Source organism: Sapajus apella, unplaced genomic scaffold, assembly GCF_009761245.1.
Source record: "Sapajus apella isolate SASKATOON/1434 unplaced genomic scaffold, GSC_monkey_1.0 scaffold6, whole genome shotgun sequence".
NCBI classification, from domain to species: domain Eukaryota; kingdom Metazoa; phylum Chordata; class Mammalia; order Primates; family Cebidae; genus Sapajus; species Sapajus apella.
Window position 1 is genome coordinate 39,513,966 of NW_022436946.1, and position 20,514 is coordinate 39,534,479.

Consider the following 20,514-nt stretch of genomic DNA (forward strand, 5'->3'; position numbering starts at 1 on the left):
AAGTGAGAAAATGTTTGCAAACCATACATCTGGTAAAGGGTTAATATCCAAAATACACAAGTAAATCAATAGCAAGAAAATAAATAACTCGATGAAAAATTGGCAAAAAACCTGAATTTCTCAGCATTTCTCAAAAGATACATAAATAGCCAACAGGGGCCAGATGTAGTGGCTCACACGTATAATCCCAGGACTTTGGGAGGCCAAGGCAGGCAGATCACTTGAGATCAGGAGTTCAAGACCAGCCTGGCCAACGTGGTGAAACCTATCTCTACTAAAAATACAAAAAATGAGCTAGGCATGGTGGCCTGCACCTGTAGTCCCAGCTACTCAGGTGGCTGCCGTGGAAGAATCGCTTGAACCCAGGAGACAAAGGTTGCAGTGAGCTGAGATCACACCACTGCACTCTAGCCTAGGCGACAGAGCAAGACTCCACTCAAAAAAAAAAAAAAAAAGCCAACAGGTATATGAGAAAGTATACCACATTACTAATCACCAGAGAATTGGAAATTAAAATCACAGTAAGATATCATCTCAAACCTGTTAGAACAGCTATTATAAAAACGATAAAGGATAATAAGTGTTGGCAAGGATGTTCTGGAGAAAAGAGAACACTTGCACACTGTTGGTGGGTATGGAAATTAGTATAGCTACTATGGAAGATAGTATGGAGGTTCCTCAAAAAAATCAAAAATAGAACCACCATATGACTCCAGCAATTTAACAAGTGGGTATGTGTCCAAAGGAAATGACATCAATATGTTAAAGAAATATCTGTATTCCCATGAATCAACCTAAATGGCTGTCAATGTATGAATGCATAAAGAAAATGTGGTATGTCTGCGCAGCAGCATACTATTCTGCCTTAAAGAAGGAAATTTTGTCAGTTTTGACGGCATAGATTAACCTGGAGGTCATTATGTTAAGACAAATAGCCAGGTGCTGGGACACGATCCCACAATTGTAATCCAATTACTTTGGCCCCAAAAGCTTTGTGAAATATAATACAAAATACCATTCTAGTCTTATCTCTCGATTCTTTCTTCTGGTAAGGACTCAGGCACTCTTGTTCTTTAGATCTTTTATGATTTGGCTCATTCTGTTCTCTTCTTGGAATCTTTCCACATAAACGCCTACCTAGCCACCAATGCCAATAATTAATAATACCAATAACAATGATGACACCATTTGTTAAATGCCTACTCTGTGCCAGACGTTTTTCTAACTATATCATACATTATCTGATTTATCCTTATAACTCAATAAAATAAAAATTATCTTCATTTTACCTACAAAAAAACTAAGAGCTTCCAAGGTTACCCAAGAGTTAATAAGTATTCCATTTAACTCCACATCTCATGTTCTTAACCTGGATTAAATTGTCCATTTCAAATAGTACTTCTTTCCAGAAACTTTTAAAAGCATTTACAACCAGATGCAATTTTTCCTTAGGCTTGAGTAGTACTTCAGAGGCATAATAGGAAATAATCTCATCTCTATCTTTTTAGAAAAATACATTTGACCAAACAAACAAACAAACACTTAGCATATCCCCTCTGGTAAACATTAGCTTGAGGAGAGGGATTATATCTTGTTTGTAACAACGGATACTCAAGATACAGGAACTTTACATTTAAACTCGTGAAATTCCTAGTGATACTTTTCCAGACTTTGCCAAGTGATACACATCCTAGTCATAGAAGACAAAAGTTCAAAATTTGTTAAGGTACAGAGGATTCATTTGGCAACCGGGAAAAATTATATTTTGATTCCCTTTTATGTCCTATCAGTACTTTCTCATATTGTAAAGAAGTATTGTAGTGCTCCTCACATAAACTAATTTATATATTTAATATGAGGTTCCCCAACACGAGGACAAAAAACAACATAAAAGGACTGAAAATCCCACAAAGAGAATGGCAGGCCTCTTGTTAATATCAACACGAACAATTTTAACAGAACTTTTAAATTTTTCTTGAAAGTTTTGAAAACTAATTACACAGCAATGTATTAGTAACAAATGAACTTTAGGAACTTAAGAAAAAAAGCAAGCTTCAGAGAAAATAAAGACATCAGAATGTTACACATCACAATGCTTACAAATTTTCTTGTTTTCCTAATTCAGTGGCTTCATTTTATTAAAGTACTTTTCATTTTTAAGAAATCATGAAGCATATATTTATATATAATATACAACCTCTCTTCAATGGGCTGGCTAAAATGGTGCCAATGGTTACGAGACAGCCTGTAGTCTGACAGGCTAGAAGGATTTTAGACATATGGAATAAAATTTAAAATGTACTGTAGTGTCAGAGCATGGGAAGATTTTTGCTAAGTGCGGACCCAGTGAATCGCTGGAGCTCTGTCTAAATACAAGCACTGACATTTCTGGCTGTGCTACACATTTCAATGGTCACCTTTTAAATGACTACAGAAACCTAGGCAGGGCAAGTACTATATGAAACAGCTCTATGACATTCACATGTCACAAAAGGGCTAATTTATGCAACAAAATGAAAAATGTTAAAAGGCATGCCATTTTCCACCAAGATACCATAAGATATAGCTCCTCACCTCCATCTTGAAAGTGCTTGTTAAGATTCTGCTACTGACCAAAGCTGTATTTCTTGGTTTTATTATTATCGTTTTCTGGCATCTCTGTTTTGTCAATCAAGCATCATTCTTTTCCATTTTAAAAGGCAAAATATCTGGAAATTTAATCTTTTCTACAAACTTCCCTAAATCGCTAATATTCAAATGCTTTCTTAAATGAACAATATTCACTGTTTGTTTTTTTTTCATCGGAAGAGAGAAAAAATCCAGTACTTTGTTATTCAGAGCAGGCATCAAACACTGTGACTACTTTCCAGCAGTGTGTCAGTATGACATTTCAGGGGCATCTGTAACTAGATGTTTCATAATATACTACACATTGATGCTGATAAGCCCCACTATTTTCCTTTATGGTTAATTATAATATTCCCTCATCAAGACTGAGAGGAAGATGTCAACTAAGTTCATATTTAAGAATCAGATTTCCTTTTTCAAAAGACATAGTTCCATTTATCAGACATTTGTATGCAGGCAGATAAGCAGCTAGTGGATTTTTAAAAGTATTCTCACAAAAGCACACTATTTAAACTTTTGGAGAATAGAAGAATATAGTTTCTAAGAGCTTAAATAGTATGCTTATGTGAGAAAGCCTTTAAAAATTCACTGCTATGTCTAATTATCTACTATGATTTAAATTCTTTAGCAAAAGTCAAAACCTTAAATATGTTTTCTTACCTCAGGAGCAAACATGGTCTCGTAGGTAGGGTTATACTGAACTTCCTTGACAGCAGGGTCAAGGTGAACTCCAGTCTCCAAATCTTCCTAAAAAGAATACCAAATAAATATTAAAGATCTGATAAGTGATTATTTTATTTTAGGAGCCACATTAAAGCCAGCTAGCTATCTTTAATACCTATTTTACGGTTATAACAGTATCATATGAATAATTCTAATAAAGATTAATAAAATTAATGTATACAATTAGTGTTAGAGGTTAAAATATTTTAAAAATTTTCTTTTCAAAATACTGACTTTATTAAAAATTTAAAAATTTTAAATTTAAAACTAAATAAGTTAACATTACTCAAAGCCTTAAATTAGGTTAAGAGATTTCAACTCTTCTTTGTTATTAACTCAAAAGACCTGGACCTCTAGTGCTAAATTCAAGAGGTATTTCTTTTTTTATTCAGCAAACTGTATTAGATATGTAAGTAAATTGCACTTGGTTGGGTACTGGAGAGGAAACAAAAGGAAGTGACAGGGACGGAATCTTCTAAATCTAAAGTCTTATAATCTACATTAATATTTTAAACATCTTAAATTAATTCCCCAGATTATTGAAAATAAAAATCTCATCTCCACTGAAGAATCACTGGTAGTATAGCTTCTGTATAACCCCACCGCTTACAAATATGACAATTCTCAAATTGGTATCTTTAGCCTGGACCTCCCCTGATTTCTAGAGACTTGTATATACAACCTTCAACTTGACATCTCTTCTCCCAGGACATCTAACAGATACCCCAAACTTAATATATCCAAAAGGAAACTCGTGGCCTCCCCTCCCTCAATGAATCCTTATAGTCTCTCTTAATCGCAATCCCACCCTTACAGCTGCTCAGGCGAAAATCTGGAGTTTCCCTTGACTCCTCTTTATTTTACACTTTATATCCAATCCATCATCAAATCTTGTACCTTCTATATACATCCAGAATTCAACCACTTCGGACATCCTTTATTGTGGTGGTTCAATTTAACGTCTTGCCTTTGGATTTTGGGGTAGTTTTTTTTAACTGGTCTCCCTGTTTTCTGCCCCGACCAGCCACAGCCTCACTTTCCACAGGAGATAGTAGCATTCTTTCAAAATATTAGTCAGGTTATACTACTCCTATGCTCGAAGCCCTGCAGTGGCCTCCCCAGTCAGAGTAAAAGCCTAACGAAGGCCTAACAGGGCCCATTACCACTTGTTCTCAGGAAGCAGGCAGGCTCCCTAGAGTAGCTTTACAGGGCATTTTTGTCTTCCTGTATTGTCCTGTCTGAATATTCACATACTGAAAAACATATTTGATTATAAGTACCTTTCCTTTAGTTAATGTACTCATGTTCTATTTTAAAAATCATAAAGAAGTTATATATCATCTACAAATTATATTTCAATAAAGCCGGTATTATAACATTGTCATAAAATGACAGAGCTGAGTCTAACTGGCTGAGAATTTGCCCTCCATGATCAGCCCCCTATCCCTACTAACTTCTGTCTTCATCTAGCACTATGCCTGTGCTCACTTTACCCCAGCATCACTGGCTCATTTGCTATTCCTGGAATAGGCCAAGGAACAATCCTCCTTCAGGGTCTCTGTGCTTATTCCTTTTGGAATGAAATGTTTTTCCTGTGGCTATTCACGTGATTGTTATCTCTCCTTTTAAGTCTCCGCTCAGCTTTTCTGCTTCCCCCTTATCTTGCTTTATTTTCCTCCATTATATTTATCCTCAATGGACGGATATATTCTCTCTCTCCACTAAAATGTAAACTACACAAGGTGGATTTTGCACACACAAATGTACAATCAAATCCTTGAACTATCCCTAATATATCACCATCTTTATTCTGCTGGCCTCTTGCTGATGGTAGGATATATCCCCTAACACAATGCAAAAACAACGCAAAGTAACGTCACACATTCTGCAAAATAGGTAGGATTTCATGAAGTTGATACTGATGCTGGAGAAGCAGCAATGCCACAGACAAGTAAAGATCTGGTAGAGTTAGGTCAGCTGATGGCCAAAGACTAAGAAACCACAAGAAAAATAATACCATAAGCCCATATTCACTGTTTCAAAATTTGACCACTCTAAACACACTTCACCATGGCCCCTTTATCAAAACAGGCAACTTAGTTCCTCTACTTCTTAAAGATTCAGAGCCTATCAGGTCCCTTGAGCTTCTCTCCTCTCTAAACTGTCCATATCTTTACCATATCTTATCCTTTTCATGATTTCAATTACCACCCCCAATTTTATCTGCAGCCTTAATCACACTCCTAACCTCTGGATCCACATATCCAACTGCCTACTAAATTTCCTTATATGAATGTCCCACAGCATTAAACACTATGCTATGTCCAGAATAGAACTTACCATTCCCCCATGACTCCACCTTCACTAATAAATCAGGCACAGCCTTGCTGATTCTACCTCTAAATATTTCTCCAGTAATCTCACGTCTACCCTCCCCTCTTTGCATTCCAGCTACACTGGCCTAGTTAGGACTTCATTATATCTTGCCTGGTCTATTGTAACACTTCCTTATCTGCTTTAATACTCCCTCACTTTTGCCATATTAGACTAATTGCTAATTTTTAAAAATAGCAAGCATTTTGATGCTTTCTGTGCTGTAGGTAATGGTACCGGCTTGTATCTTAGGCATTGCCTTTATTATTTTATGTTGCCTTCTTATTTTCCCTGATACTGTCCCTCCTCCTGCTTCAGAAGAACTGTTGTGTTGTTGTTGTTGTTTGCAGCCCTAAAAAAATACTGTACTCTGTTTGATAGTACTTGTGATATATTATTTGTTGCACATGGCTTTTACATATGTCATATATCCTCACTGCCCAGTAGAATGCAGGGCATTCAACATATATTCAATAAACATTTCTTACATTAAATTGAAGAAAGAAAAGCCAAATCCGTGGAGAAATTAAGTAGGATAAGGCTGACCAAAGATCACTGGATCTGGCAATTATGTCACAAAAAACTTGGCGAGAGTGACTTTGTTAGTAAGGACTACGGAAAGCCAGTTGCAAGAGGCAGAGGTGTAATTGAGGATTTGGAAAAACACCACCATATAAATCTGTACTGAAAATATTTGGTGGTAAAAAACAGAACAGATGGGATATCTGTTGGAAGGATTTTCAGGGTCAAGTTTTTCTTCTTCCTTAAAAAGAGACTAAGTCAGGTAGCATGATGCCTCTAGCTTTGTTCTTTTTGCTTAGAATTGACTTGGCTATGCAGCCTCTCTTTTGGTTCCATATGAAGTTTAAGGCGGTTTTTTCTTGTTCTGTGAAAAAGGTCATTGGTAGCTTGATGGGGATAGCGTTGAATCTATAAATTACTTTGGGCAGTATGGCCATTTTCACGATATTGATTCTTCCTAACCATGAGCATGGAATGTTTCTCCATCTGTTTGTGTACTCTCTTATTTCCTTGAGCAGTGGTTTGTAGTTCTCCTTGAAGAGGTCCTTTACATCCTTTGTTAGTTGTATTCCTAGGTATTTTATTCTCTTTGTAGCAATTGTGAATGGCAGTTCGTTCTTGATTTGGCTCTCTTTAAGTCTGTTATTGGTGTATAGGAATGCTTATGATTTTTGCACATTGATTTTGTATCCTGAGATTTTGCTGAAGTTACCTATCAGTTTAAGGAGCTTTTGGGCTGAGACGATGGGGTCTTCTAACTATACAATCATGTCATCTGCAAATAGAGACAATTTGACTTCCTCCTTTCCTAACTGAATACCCTTTATTTCTTTTTCTTGCCTGGCTGCTCTGGCTAGAACTTCCAGTACTATATTGAATAGGAGTGGTAAGAGAGGGCATCCTTGTCTATTGCCAGATTTCAAAGGGATTGCTTCCAGTTTTTGCCCATTCAGTATGATATTGGCTGTGGGTTTGTCATAATAGCTTTTATTATTTTGAGGTATGTTTTGTTAATACCTAGTTTATTGAGGGTTTTTAGCATAAAGGGCTGTTGAATTTTGTCAAAGGCCTTCTCTCCATCTATTGAGGTAATCATGTGGTTTTTGTCTTTGGTTCTGTTTATGTGGTGAATTACATTTATAGACTTGCATATGTTGAACCAGACTTGCATCCCCAGGATGAAGCCTACTTGATCATGATGGACAAACTATACTACACGGCTACAGTAATCAAAACAGCATGGTACTGGTACCAAAACAGAGATACAGACCAATGGAACAAAACAGAGGCCTCAGAGGCAACGCCACACATCTATAACCATCTGATCTTTAACAAACCTGACAAAAACAAGCAATGGGGAAAGGATTCCCTGTTTAATAAACGGTGTTGGGAAAAATGGCTAGTCATGTGCAGAAAGCAGAAACTGGACCCCTTCCTGACACCTTACACTAAAATTAACTCCAGATGGATTAAAGACAAACATAAGACCTAACACCAGAAAAACCCTAGAAGAAAACCTAGGGAAAACCATTCAGGACATAGGCACAAGCAAGGACTTCATGACTACAACACCAAACGCATTGGTAACAAAAGCCAAAATAGACAAATGGGATCTAATTAAACCCACAGCTTCTGCACAGCAAAAGAAACAATCATTAGAGTGAACTGGCAACCAACAGAATGGGAGAAAACTTTTGCAATCTACCCATCTGACAAAGGACTTATATCCAAAATCTACAAAGAACTAAAACAGATTTACAAGAAAAAAACAAATCCATTCAAAAGTGGGCAAAGGATATAAACAGACACTTTTCAAAAGAAGACATATATGAGGCCAACAAAATACATTAAAAAATGCTCATCATCACTGGCCATGAGAGAAATGCAGATCAAAACTACATTGAGATACCATCTCACGCCAGTTAGAATGGCGATCACTAAAAAATCTGGAGACAACAGATGGTGGAGAGGATGCGGAGAAATAGGAACACTTTTACACTGTTAGTGGGAGTGTAAATTAGTTCAACCACTGTGGAAGACAGTGTGGCAATTTCTCAAGGACCTAGAAATAGAAATTCCATTTGACCCAGGAATCCCATTACTGGGTATATATCCAAAGGATTATAAATTGTTCTATTATAAGAACAAATTGAACAACCGTCAAGAAAAATGAAGGGCTGTTATTTTACAAAAATTTAATTAGAAAACTTGGACAAAACCACAACCTTGTTTTAACACCCATGAGGAGATCAATTCTAATTAGGCATGCAGTTGGAATTACCACAGAATAACAAATAATTTCTATTCAGTTTCAATTATCCACGAAAGTTAAAATGCACTAAGTGAAGGGCACTCTGTTGGTCAAACAAGTTTAAATAGTTTATCTTTTGTTCATTCGAAGTAATTTGAGAATAAAACTAGGTAATATCCATTTTCTTTTCCACATTTCTTCCTGTGTCCGAATAAGAGATATTAAAAAAAAAAAAAACAGGTAAACTGTAAAGAGGATCACAAATATTATTATTATAAATTACTTATCAATTTGTGGCATAGTTTTTGTTTTCGTCTCCCAGAAAACAGAAATGACTAAACTTCCTAATATAAGAATTTAGGTGAATGATATAAAAGAACAGAAATTCAGATAAAGATATCCTCTGAGTTTGGCCCTTAACAGATGCAGAGGGAAAAGGCAGTCCATTTGAAACTCACAAATATAAGAAATACCACTCAAAAAGAAACCAAAAAATATGCCTCAAAATTAGAGGCAGAATTTTTATTTTACTTTAGTTGGCTATGCTAAGGAAAGAGTACATTGAGGGGAAGTAACATGGTCACTGGTTGAAACGAGAGAAAGCCAGGTCTGCTTTTGTTTTTCTAACCTTAAAATCACTTAATAAGCAATCCAATAGGGTCCACTGCATGATTTCTAAAGTGCAACCCTTACAATGTTGAATTCAAATTAATTTTTATCCAGAAAATACTCATTGTCATAATACACTGGAGAATACAAATATGTTTAATTGGAGTTCCAGAAGAAGAGAAGACAGAATGGGACTAAAATAAGACGTTAAGTGATAAGAACTGACAACTGCTAAGAAATGTCCAAAGGTCCACATTCCAAACCAACTGATCAATTAAAGAAATCCAAAAAATTCTGAACAGAAAAAATAAAAAGAAATCCACACGTGTATCCCATAATAAAACTGAAAAATAAAACCATATCTCAAAAAAAATGGGGAGGAGGGTCTTAAAAGCTATCAAAAGAAAAGAGAAAATCACTTTCAAAGAGAATCAGCTATACCAAAGCTGATTTATCAGTAACAATGAAAATCAGAAGAGAGCAGAGTATCTTAAAAGTGCTGAGAGAAAACTGCCAGCTAAGCAAACAACCCAGTGAAAATATCCTGTGAGAAATACAGTTAAATGAAAGCATTTTATTTACGGATTTATTGACGAGACTCACTCTGTCTCCCAGGCTGGAGTGCAGTGGCGTGATTCTGGCTCACTGCAACCTCTGCCTCCTTGGCTCCAGCAATCCCTCTAACCATATCCTCCCAAGTGGCTGGGACTACAAGTGCACACCACTATGCCTAGCTAATTTTTGCATTTTTTCTAGAGACAGGTTCTCTCCATGCTGCCCAGGCTGGTCTGGAACTCCTGGGCTCAGGCGATCCGCCCGCCTCGCCCAGCCAAAACATTTTAAAAGACAAACTAAAACTGAAAGCATCTGCCACCAGTCAATCCTCACTAAAGGACGTGCTACAGAATGTGCTACAGGCAGAAAGAAAGTGGTATTCTGCATACGAGATGCAAGAATCATCATCATTCACCATCATCTTGTGTGGGGGGGTTGTATATATGTAAATGTATGTGTATATACCAAATAACAATAGCTAAAGTAGGAGTAGAGGGGATGTGAATAAAATTAAAGTGTTCTAAGGTTCTCCCATTGTTTAGAAGAAGGTGAAAGTACCGATCAAATGTGTTATGCTTTCTAGGGGTAACTACTTAAAGAATGGAAACTGAGTGCATAACTTGCAAACATGTACAGGAAAAGAATGTAATGATTTTAAGAATCCGAAAGAATGGATGCCTAGCATACTAACTTTTTCTTTTTTTCTGTGATGTGTATTCATGATAATACTTTAAAAAAATTGTTATGGCTACACCTCACATGTTCTGATATATAGGTTGCTTAGAAGTGCAATTTCACAATTTTCAAATATGGAAATTTTATGGCTATCTTTTTGTGGTTAGTTTCCAGCTCAGATGTACTGAGGTCAGAGACAGTGGTAATAAGATTTTAAAATCTGTTGAGACTTATTTTATGCCCCACTTCAGGAGGTGGCTAACTATAGTCTGTGGGCCAAATCCAGCCCAAGGTCTGTTTTTTGGTACTAACTAGCTAAGGATGGTATTTGCATTTTTAAAAGGCTAAGAAAAAAGATGAAGAAAAAGAAGAAAAGGGATAGGAGAAAAAGAAAAAAGTGACAGAAACTACATGGGGCCAGCACAGCCTAAAATATTTATTGTCTGGCCCTTTACCGAAGTTTGCCAATCCCTGGTCTAGTATATAGTCTTAAAAAAAATGTTTTATTAGGGCTAAAAACAACATTCTGTGTTGCTGAGTGCCATGCTCCATAACACCTTTAGATGCAGTTTACTAATTTTGCTGTTCACATATTCTGTATTATTATTAATATTTTTGCTTGTTCTATCAATTTTTGAGAGGTGTATAAAAGTCTCCCACTGTAATTGTACATTTGTCCATTTCTCTTTGTAGTCCTGTCAATTTTTGCTTAAATATTTTCAGCTTACATTGTTTTATATCTCTCTGTGAACTGAAGGTTCTATCATGATGAAGTGCCTCTTTTGTCTCCAGTAATGCTTTCTGCTTTAAAGTCTATTTTTACTGATCTTAATACAAACAGTGCTAGCTTTCTCTTGGTTAGAATTTGCCTGGTACATCCTTTTTATTTTTATTTTAGATATTCCTAGAGAAAGCAAGGCAAGGCAAGAAAAGGAAATAAAGATTAAGAAAAGAAAAAATACTGTCATATTTGCAGCTGATATGACTATGTAAGTAATAAGATCAGTAAGAAAGTTAAATAAATGAAAAAGACAATACTATTTATTAATATAATAGCATAAAAATAATATGCACCTAGAAATATTTCCAATAAAACTATACAAGATTTTGATATGGAGAAAATTACAAACTTTAGAAGAAAAAAAAAAACTAAAAAAGGCCTAAACAAATGAAGGGATATAACATTATCTCCAAGTTGACCTATGACTCAATGTACTCCCAAACAAAATCCCAACTGGATATTAGTAGAACTATACAAGTTAATTCTAAACTGTATATAGAATTACAGCGCCCAAAAGAGCCAGCCAAAACATTCTTGAACAACAACGGAAAAGGACAAGGAAAGTGCCTTATCACATATCAAGCCATGCTATTAAGAATGTTCACACTATAGACAAACATTAATTTCATAGGGATTAATGACTTAAATGTGAAAAGCTTTTGAGAAGTAATATGAGAAAATATTTTCATGACTGTGAGTTAAGGATTTCTCAAACAAACAGAAACCACAATACATAATGGAATAATTTGGTAAGCACAGACTACATAAATGATTGTTTATAAACAACAGGAACAGTGAGAAGACAAGTCATAGAAAGAAAAAATTTTTTAACACACACAATTGACAAAGGATAGTATCCAGAATATGTAAAGATATCCAAAAAATCAAAAGGAAATGACAACCCAGTTGCTTTCAGAAGAAAAAATAAATAAATCACCAATAACACATGAAAAGGTACTCAACTGCAGGAAAGAGCTCAGAAAAAATATGGATTAAAAACGCTGCATACATGTATTCTCTGCCAAAATGCTGGCTATTAATCACCATACAAATCGTCAACTACAGATGAATGTATTTGCACGCTTCACATTTCCCTTGGTCATTTTCCAATTTTCCAGTCATTTGCAATCATTATATTTACTATGCATAAGTTTTTTCCTTCATATAAACAAGTGTTGGTTCATAAACCAGCAATGAGCAATGCCCTCTACTCTCTCATAGAACCCAGACCATGGGGGAGACTAGCTCCAGCTCTACCTCTAATGAATCTCTGGTACCTTATGCAATCTTTTCTCCTGGATTTCCTTATTTATTTTTGATTGACCTAAGTGAGCTCTAGACAAACACCCTCACCCCTGCCACTGCTCGCTCAGCTCTAAAATTGATTCTTAATGTGCATACTTTTATAAGACTTTCTTTTTCATTCTATTGTCTTACCAAATATATTTCCCTAATCTTGTACACTAGGCATTGGAGACACAAATGAATAGATACCGCAGTCTCTGGGCCCTAGGGTCTCAAAGCCCAGGGGAAAGAAAAAGGTGAACAAGTCACAGCAATGTGATAAGTGCTATAGTTAAGATAAGATAAAGGGGCTAAGGTAGAATAGGAGGAAACATGTGCACTGAGACCAAAGGACCACAGTGTTTGGAGTGGGGGAAGGAGGCACTAGACAAGGGATGTCCAGGTAGAAAGACTAGCGTGGGCAATATCTTCAGAGGAACAAAGAAAATTTGGCTTTCAGGGCTTTGTAGAGTTCAGCATGGAAGAACAGCAGGCCTCACATGCTACAAAAACAGCTTAGAAATTACTCACTGGACAACTTGGTGTCTTTGGGCAGGGAAGTGATAGGATGCAAGTGTAATTGACAAAGATCATTCCAAGTGCAAGGAGAAAAGAATGGGGTATAAAACTAGGAGACAAGAAAGGAAGAAGTAGAAAGATCAGTTAGAAGGCTATAACTGTCTGAAGAGAAACGACGAAAATCTGCACTAAACTGGCAGCAGAAGAGGAGAGAGATTTGATAAATATCATTGAGTTAAAGTGGACAGGACCCACTACCCAAGAGGCTGAACGAGAAAGAAAAGAATACTCCTGGGAGAAATAGGGAAGATATGAAGCCTGTACCAATGAAAATAGGGAGGAAGGAGTTAATGTGAGAAAAATTAAACAGAAATGTTGGAATCAATTGAATGACTAGCTTCAGGGGCTGAGGAAGAAGGAAGAGAAAAGGATACCTCCTTTGTTGTTGGCTTGAACTAGTGGGTGGATTGTGGGATCATAGATCAAAATGGGAAAAGCAGAAGTGGATTTTGAGGGAAAGAAAATAATTTTTCAACACACTTGAATTTGAGGTGGCTGAGCACCAACCTGCAAGAGACAAATGTACCATTACAGTGGGAGATTTTTACATACTTAGCAAGGCTGTAAGCTAGCAAGGAGGATAGAACTGGAAATAAAAGAATAGCAAGCATTTAATTAGCGTTCATTGTGTATGGCACTGTTAAAAGGGTTTATATCTTTTATGACGATTCTTATAATTCCGTTAGATAGGTACTACTGTTAGTCCTACTTTATAGATCAGCGAAAATTAGGTACAGAGCATTTAAGTAATTTATCCAAGGCCCCCATATGGGTAAGTGCTGGAGGCAGGGTTTAAATTACAGTCTTAATTCCAGAGCCTGTGCTAACCATGTCACAGTGTTCACCTTGAGCTAGAATCAGCACAGACTGAGGTTGAAGGTATGGGAGAGTATGTGAAATGCAAAGAGGACTAAGAGCAGAGCCCTGGGAAACACCAATATTGAAAGAGAGGGTAAAATAATTGGACCAGAATGCTGAGGAGAGCCCCATGGAAATGAAACGGAGAGAAAGTTTCAAGAAAGAGGAACTAATGAATAGTGTCATTTGGTGCAGACATTGAAGTCAGATGGTGGAATCTGACAACTGAAAGGCCTGAAACATCACTCACAGACAGCAGTTTGCCAAGAGGGTAGGGCCAGACTGCATTGCATTGAGGAGAAAATGAGACTAAGACAAAAACAGAGTTCCAAAAGGCTGAGCTGAGAAAGAGGTTACTGGAGGGGCCGAAGTTTGGAAAATTTTGTTCTGACAGGAAGTTAGGAGGCTTCTAAGCATTCTTTCATGGCAGATGTCCATTTGTAAAAAGTAAAATTTATAAACAGCTTATTAAAAACCTGTTAAACATGTCTTAAGTCATTCAACTAGACTTGGGGATATGTTACAAAGGAATTTTTGGACACTGCCTTCCCTCTCCACATGTTGAGCTGATCACCTACATCGGGCTCTACTGGGCCTACACTACCAATTGGACGATGCTCTCATCAGGCTCTAGACACATCAGCTTTGCCTCAGTTCTTCAAACACGAGAAGCTCTTTGCCTTCTCAGGCATGCCTGTCACCTTTGCCTGGAAACTCTTGCCTTAACTTGCACTGGGCTAGCTTCTTGTTCAAAGCCACCTTTTCAGAGAGGATTTCCCTGACCGACCTATCGAAATAATATTCCTACTTTATTTTGTATTATGGTACTCTATTTTTCCTTCACAGTGCTCAGTCCAATTTGTAACTACTTTATCTGGTCACATTTAATCGGCTGCCTCTTTCACTACATTGTATGCAACATGATGGCAAAGATGTCTGTGGCTTGCTAGCCTCTGTATCAGGAACTGAACAACAGTTCCTGGCAAGTAACACGTGCTCAATAAATATTTGTTAAGTAAACTATAACCCAATCTCTCCATTTATCAGCTTCCTCCATTGAGATCATGCAGCTGTTTCTCAAATCCAACGCCTTTTTCTCACTGTATTAACATACATAATCATAAAACATTTACTGCACTCTCACTAGTTACCAGGCTCTGTGCTATATGCTTTATTTGTGTAATTTCACTCAATTTTCAGGTGTTTTGAAAATGATCTCTACCGTATAGGTGAGGGAACAGGGGAGGCTGCATAACTTATCCAAATTCAAGTAAGTGGTGGTGCCAGGATTAGAACCTAGTTCTTACTTCAAAAACAAAACAAATCCACGCCACTGCTACTTCAAGTGAAGGCACAATATTCGAGTTTGGGAAGTCCCGATCTAATTTACGTTCCGAGATTACACCTGCACTTTCCAGGCCATGTCCCTAATCCATAAATTCAAATTTCATCCCCTCTTTCCACTTGCTTTCTGATGGCGGGAGGCAAGGGCAGAGAGTATCGGAGGGCTATTTTCAAATTCCAATTCTGCTTCTCCCGAGGAAGATGCATGTGGGAAGGAGAAAAAAATCCAAGCGTTAGCAACTTATCTCTGACACTGAGAAAGCGGTAACCCGGGACCTAACAAGCGACCGGCAGTTTTGGAGCTGAAGCCAACAATTCCTACACCGCATCAGTAGCAAAAGTGCTTACCTTAACTGCCACCTCCGGAGCCGAGTCCACCGCCACTGCTAGAGACGGCTTGGCCGAGGGAGATTTAGTCAAATGCATGAGAGAGTCGGCGCCTGGCAGCGGACACCGACTGCTCTCACTGTCCGAGTCCGATTCGGACCCTGAACCCGAACCATAGGAAGCGGCCAGAGCCGCAATCGCAGCCGACATGACGGCAATAAATCCTCTGCGGATACCCTGCCAGGGCGGAAGAAGAAGAGGCTCCCAGGTCCTGACAGATTGCCATCCAACACATTATTAAACTTCTTTGCTACGAAATCATGTATCACATTTTAAAACAATTAGACAATTATTATTAGAATAGCTAATGTCGAACCGAGAACTTTGAAAAGTTTACCTAGGGAAAAAGAGCGAATTATAATAGCTTATAACTTTCAGGACCTAGTTGACTAAAGAATACGAGCTCCAAAATACCTTGAGGCCTCGCGGTCCTCCACTCCCAGCGTGCAGCGCAGCAGGAAGCGCGAGAGGGCACAATGGGAAATGTAGTTTGGAACGAGGGGGGCGGGGCGGGCGGGGGCGGGTCCCTCTTTGCCCCGCCCCCTAATGGATGTTCCATTCAATTGGCTATCATCTTCCCTCATTCCCTAGCCAAGCACTGTTCTCTCCGTCCCCCTCCCCCAAACTGAGGATTGGGCAATACCACAGAGCCTCAGGAAAGGGGGAAGAGTGAGCTTCAGACCCACTGATGGGGGAGTGGGCGGAGGCTGGGTTTCCCACCTCGGCGGCACCTGGTCACTGGAGGCTGAACGGGAAAGTGAGAATCTGAAGTTTCGAGACCTTTAACTGGACGGGAATAGCTCCTGGGGGTGGCAAGGATGGGATTTTAGGCGGAGAGAGTCCCGCGGTCCCCCCTACTTCTGGCGTGGGTCCCTGCGCCCGGTTGTGGAGCGTCCGCGCGGGGAGGGGGCGGGGGGAGCTGCAGCTCGCGGTGTTGTTCACTCGCGCGTCGAGCACACGGTGGGTCCGGCGGCCGGTGGGCGCCCCAGGCGGCGTTCCCCTTGGCCTGGCGCCTCGGCCGCTGCCCCGAGCGGGTTCCGTCCCGGACCCCGACGCTCCTGGGGGCCCTAGGTGGAATTCCGGGAGCCGAGGGGGACAGGCGACCGCTGCTGAAGCATGAAGAAGGGGTAAGGCGAGAGCCCCCAAGATTTCACGGTGAGCGCGAGTCCCCGAGGAATTGCCTTTTTCGGGGAGGGGCTGGTGGGAGAGGAACTCTTACTCACCGGCCGGAGCAGACCGAGAGGTGTGTGGCCCGCAAAGGTGGCGGGGATGGATGGGCGCGCCTCCCCCGCCCCGGCCCCCACCCCCCATCCGCGGGTTTCCCGAGCGCCCGCCGCCCACCCGCCGGCGGGGCTGGGTGCCGAGGGAGACGGCGGCGGGCGCGCCTGGGGCTCAGCTGCAGGGACCAAGCCGGGGCGGCTATCGCTGGAGAGACTGCAGGTCTCACCTGAGGTGCCACCGCCCGGGCTTCCCTGCCCACCCGCGCCCACGGTCCGCTCCGTGCCCCTTTCCGGGGGAGTCAGCAGCCTGGGGCGGCTGAGAAGCCCCTGTTCGCCCTACGTGCCCGGGGCTCGGTAAAGCGAGCTCGTGCGTTTGCGTGTTTGCGCCGCGAGTCGGTGTCTAAAGACATAACGGTAAAGCGAGTGCGGGCATCCTTTTCTCGGTTGGAAGGGGAGGCGAAGCGGTGCTGTCGTCTCTGATGCCTGTTCTTGGGGGCTGCCTCCAGCAGAGTTACGGAGCCGCTCACTCAGCGCTCCTGTCGGCAGGACTCGCCCATTGTGCCACCCAGATAATTATTCAACTATGCAGCATCCATTGCACCTTTCCCATTTTTCTTTTCCCCTTGCTACAGCATGCCCCCTAGCTTCGGTACTCTGACACCTTCTCTTGCACTTGCGGATGATGAACTGGAATAACGATGAAAAGAAAGGAGATCCGACCTCAACATTCCCGACCTGTCCTATAACCGATTAATTAATTGATCCCCAGCTAGACTGGGTACTTAAATACGACTTAATGTAATCATAGCCTTTTCTATATAATAAGGTGTGCCGTGTGGATTCTACTTAAATTTTTTCTTTGGTGTTAGATTCACAATTAGCTAAGGTCTTATTTCTGTTCACTAATTGATGTAATTGACTAATTGGTTACTCAGTCCGTCTAATATTCTTAAATTTAAATTTGCATGGTAGGTAGCATTCATTTTTCTGATTGTTCATAGCACTATATCATAATTAAAAATGCAGTCCCAATTTGAACTCTCAGGAACAATTTATCCTTTATGCTCTAAGTTTCTGTTGGGAAAATTATATTTATACCGAATATTTTAATGAAGTATTTGTTACAAAATTTTGGAAGTTTTGAATAAGAAAAGTTTTGTATTTGTTTTTCAGTAGCAGAAGATGTCATTACTAATCATAGCCTTCCATTGAATGGAAGAATTTAATATTTGAGAATAGGTTTTTAACCACGATATCAATCATTCCCTAATTTACCTGATTTTATTTTTTATTCACTTTTTTCTTTGCAATATCGTGTATTTAATTACTTGTTTTAGAATTAAAAATTTTTTTCTAACTTCGATCTACTTGGATGAGTAGGCTCCAATTTTGCATGATCTACCTGAATGTTGAAATTTTTTTTTTGAAAATAGAAGAAAAAACTGTTAATTGATTTTTATGTTAAAAACTGTTTACATCTCATTATTTAGAAATAAAAGATTCACTATCAAAAATAAGTGTTGCATTTTTATAATTTTCCTTTCCCATCTTTCCTTGTTTAAGCTTGTTGCATTAACCCTTTCGATAAAACAGGATCACGTATAAGCATTGCAGAGGCAGTTTTAAGGTACAGTAATTGTTCTATGGCACTTGGAAATGGCATGCATAAAAGTTGGTGGTGTAGGATTAGTTGCTTGGTTAGGAAATGACCTTGCAATTTACAAAATGGACACCTTTGTGCCTTGGTTTCCTTATATGTAAATGGAGATAATACTCATTTACACTGGTAGGTAGTGTGCATAAATTCAAGAAAGGTGTATTTTTGTATCTTTTTAAAGAAAATTTAAATATTTTTAGCTGATGAATGAGAAAAAATTTCTGTGAAAAATACAATGAAAAAATGTCATTAGGATTTTCAATAGCATGTTTGGCTGATTTACATTGATTTTTGCTTTGGAGAGATATACCTCTGAATTGAAAAACGTTTTTCATCTATCAAGGGTTTTAAATAATTGCAGACATAAATGTTATTACAGTTAATACCTACATATAGTTAAACATATAGATAAAATAGTTAATAGTAAATAAAAATTATGTGACATGATAATAAGTAGAATATTGAATTAAGTTAGTTAAAAATAATATATTCAAAAAATATCAAGGCTTTTTTTGGTTAAAAAAAAAAGAAATTGCAGGTGATACAATCCAAAATACATGGTTGTGATTATAAGGTATGCTGTAGAGTTCCTTTATTACTCACGTTTGTAAATATTCATATATTTAGAGACAGTGTATTAATATTGTATAAGACTATATTTAATTATGCATTTTACTTTTTTTTAAGAATAGCTTTAAGATATCTTTTCCAAGTGCTTGATTTTCATTATCACAGTACATAGTAGCTTGTGATTTCCTTATTGAACTACTATCAAAAGATTGTATTATTAGCACTTTTTTACCAAAACAGTGCTTTTGGTTACTTTGTGAGAAAACTTCATATAGTTGAGACTATTAAAGTATGTTTAAAGTTACTATTGTATGGTTTCTTTTTTGATAATTTGATTATGTTTTATAATGTTTTCTTAAATGAACTAAAATTTAGTTGTCACTGTCACTTTGGTAAATGCAGTGAGGTCGTGGTTTTTCTTAGCTCTTTAAGGAGGGGAACTGACTTGCACGTTATTGTCAATCCAAAGTTATCAGTATAGTGTTTAACAAATACTAGGGGCTCAGTTTTCTTTGTTGAATAAAATGAATGGGTAAAGAATATCCATTGAATTAATATACTTAGTGAAACAAAAAGATTTATCAAACATTAATTAATGAAATGTATACCTTTGTTTCAGGAGAAAAGAGAAAAATGAATTTAGGGGTTCCTTGAACTCCATTTACCTGTTCAGATATAATTCCATTACCTGTACATTTTTGGACTGGCGCTAGATACTTAATAATGTATATGTTAGCAGTCTTTGATTTATGAAATGATATTAACCATATTCTTAATCACTTTATGAAGATGTATGTTAACATATTGTTTTTCCTACACTGGATAGAAGTGTTTGACTCTTTGTGACTTAAGTTTTCTAGTGAAATAGTAATACAAAGATACATGTAAATTAAATCCTGTTCTAAATGCCTGAGTACCTAGTTGTTAAAAATAAATAACCCCTGAGGTGGAACTTTTTATAAAATTAGGAATCTTCTATTTTTAGTTTATCATATTCAGCTTATAATTTTGAGTCTTTGTAAATTAGTAGTACTAACTCAGATCATATTTTTCAACTTGTAAAATGGTTTCAAACTTGAGTCTTATTTTCTCAGAAATGGTATACTTAGTGGTTAGTCACAAAGAGCCCACCAAAGCCTATTTAAATCTTAAAATACCTGAATTATAGGATTATGTTAATAATACTAAAGAAATTATAAAATTATGTTAATTAGTATAAATATATTTAAATACTTATAATAATTTGTATGAGAATCTATGGTAAAAATAAATTTCAGATCTACCTTGAAATGCTAGAATCTGTAACTCTTGTATTAGACATGACAACATTATTAGGAACTTGTTCTCTTTCACCTAGTGGACCTGAAGAGGAGGCTGTTCCTCAGTTCAGTGAGTGGTGTAGCCTTACAGTCTCTGGGACAAGAAGTTAGGGCAGAAATTAGAAGGAAATGTAGTCTTCTGTGTGACTTGACTTCTCAAGATGTTTAATTATAAAACA

The 20,514-nt window shown here is 38.0% G+C and overlaps 2 protein-coding genes across 4 annotated transcripts in view; one reads left to right on the plus strand and one right to left on the minus strand.

The window, feature by feature from the left end:
• Nucleotides 1–15,980, minus strand: part of CDC40 (cell division cycle 40) — a 46,954-nt gene extending 30,974 nt beyond the window's left edge. The window contains exons 1-2 of the mRNA XM_032275047.1: nucleotides 15,531–15,980; nucleotides 3,289–3,375 (exon numbers count right to left, since the gene is read on the minus strand). Of these exons, the coding sequence (XP_032130938.1) occupies nucleotides 3,289–3,375; nucleotides 15,531–15,719 (276 nt within the window). The 5' untranslated portion in view covers nucleotides 15,720–15,980. The remainder of the gene's footprint in view (nucleotides 1–3,288; nucleotides 3,376–15,530) is intronic.
• A 176-nt stretch (nucleotides 15,981–16,156) lies between these two features.
• The window catches only part of WASF1 (WASP family member 1), a 77,169-nt gene continuing 72,811 nt past the window's right edge, over nucleotides 16,157–20,514 (plus strand). The window contains exon 1 of one of the 3 annotated variants that reach the window (XM_032275049.1): nucleotides 16,157–16,326. The gene's annotated coding sequence lies outside the window, so the exon portion shown is untranslated. Of the gene's footprint in view, nucleotides 16,725–20,514 lie in introns of all 3 variants that reach the window. The other 2 variants (XM_032275048.1, XM_032275050.1) reach the window with 2 other exon arrangements.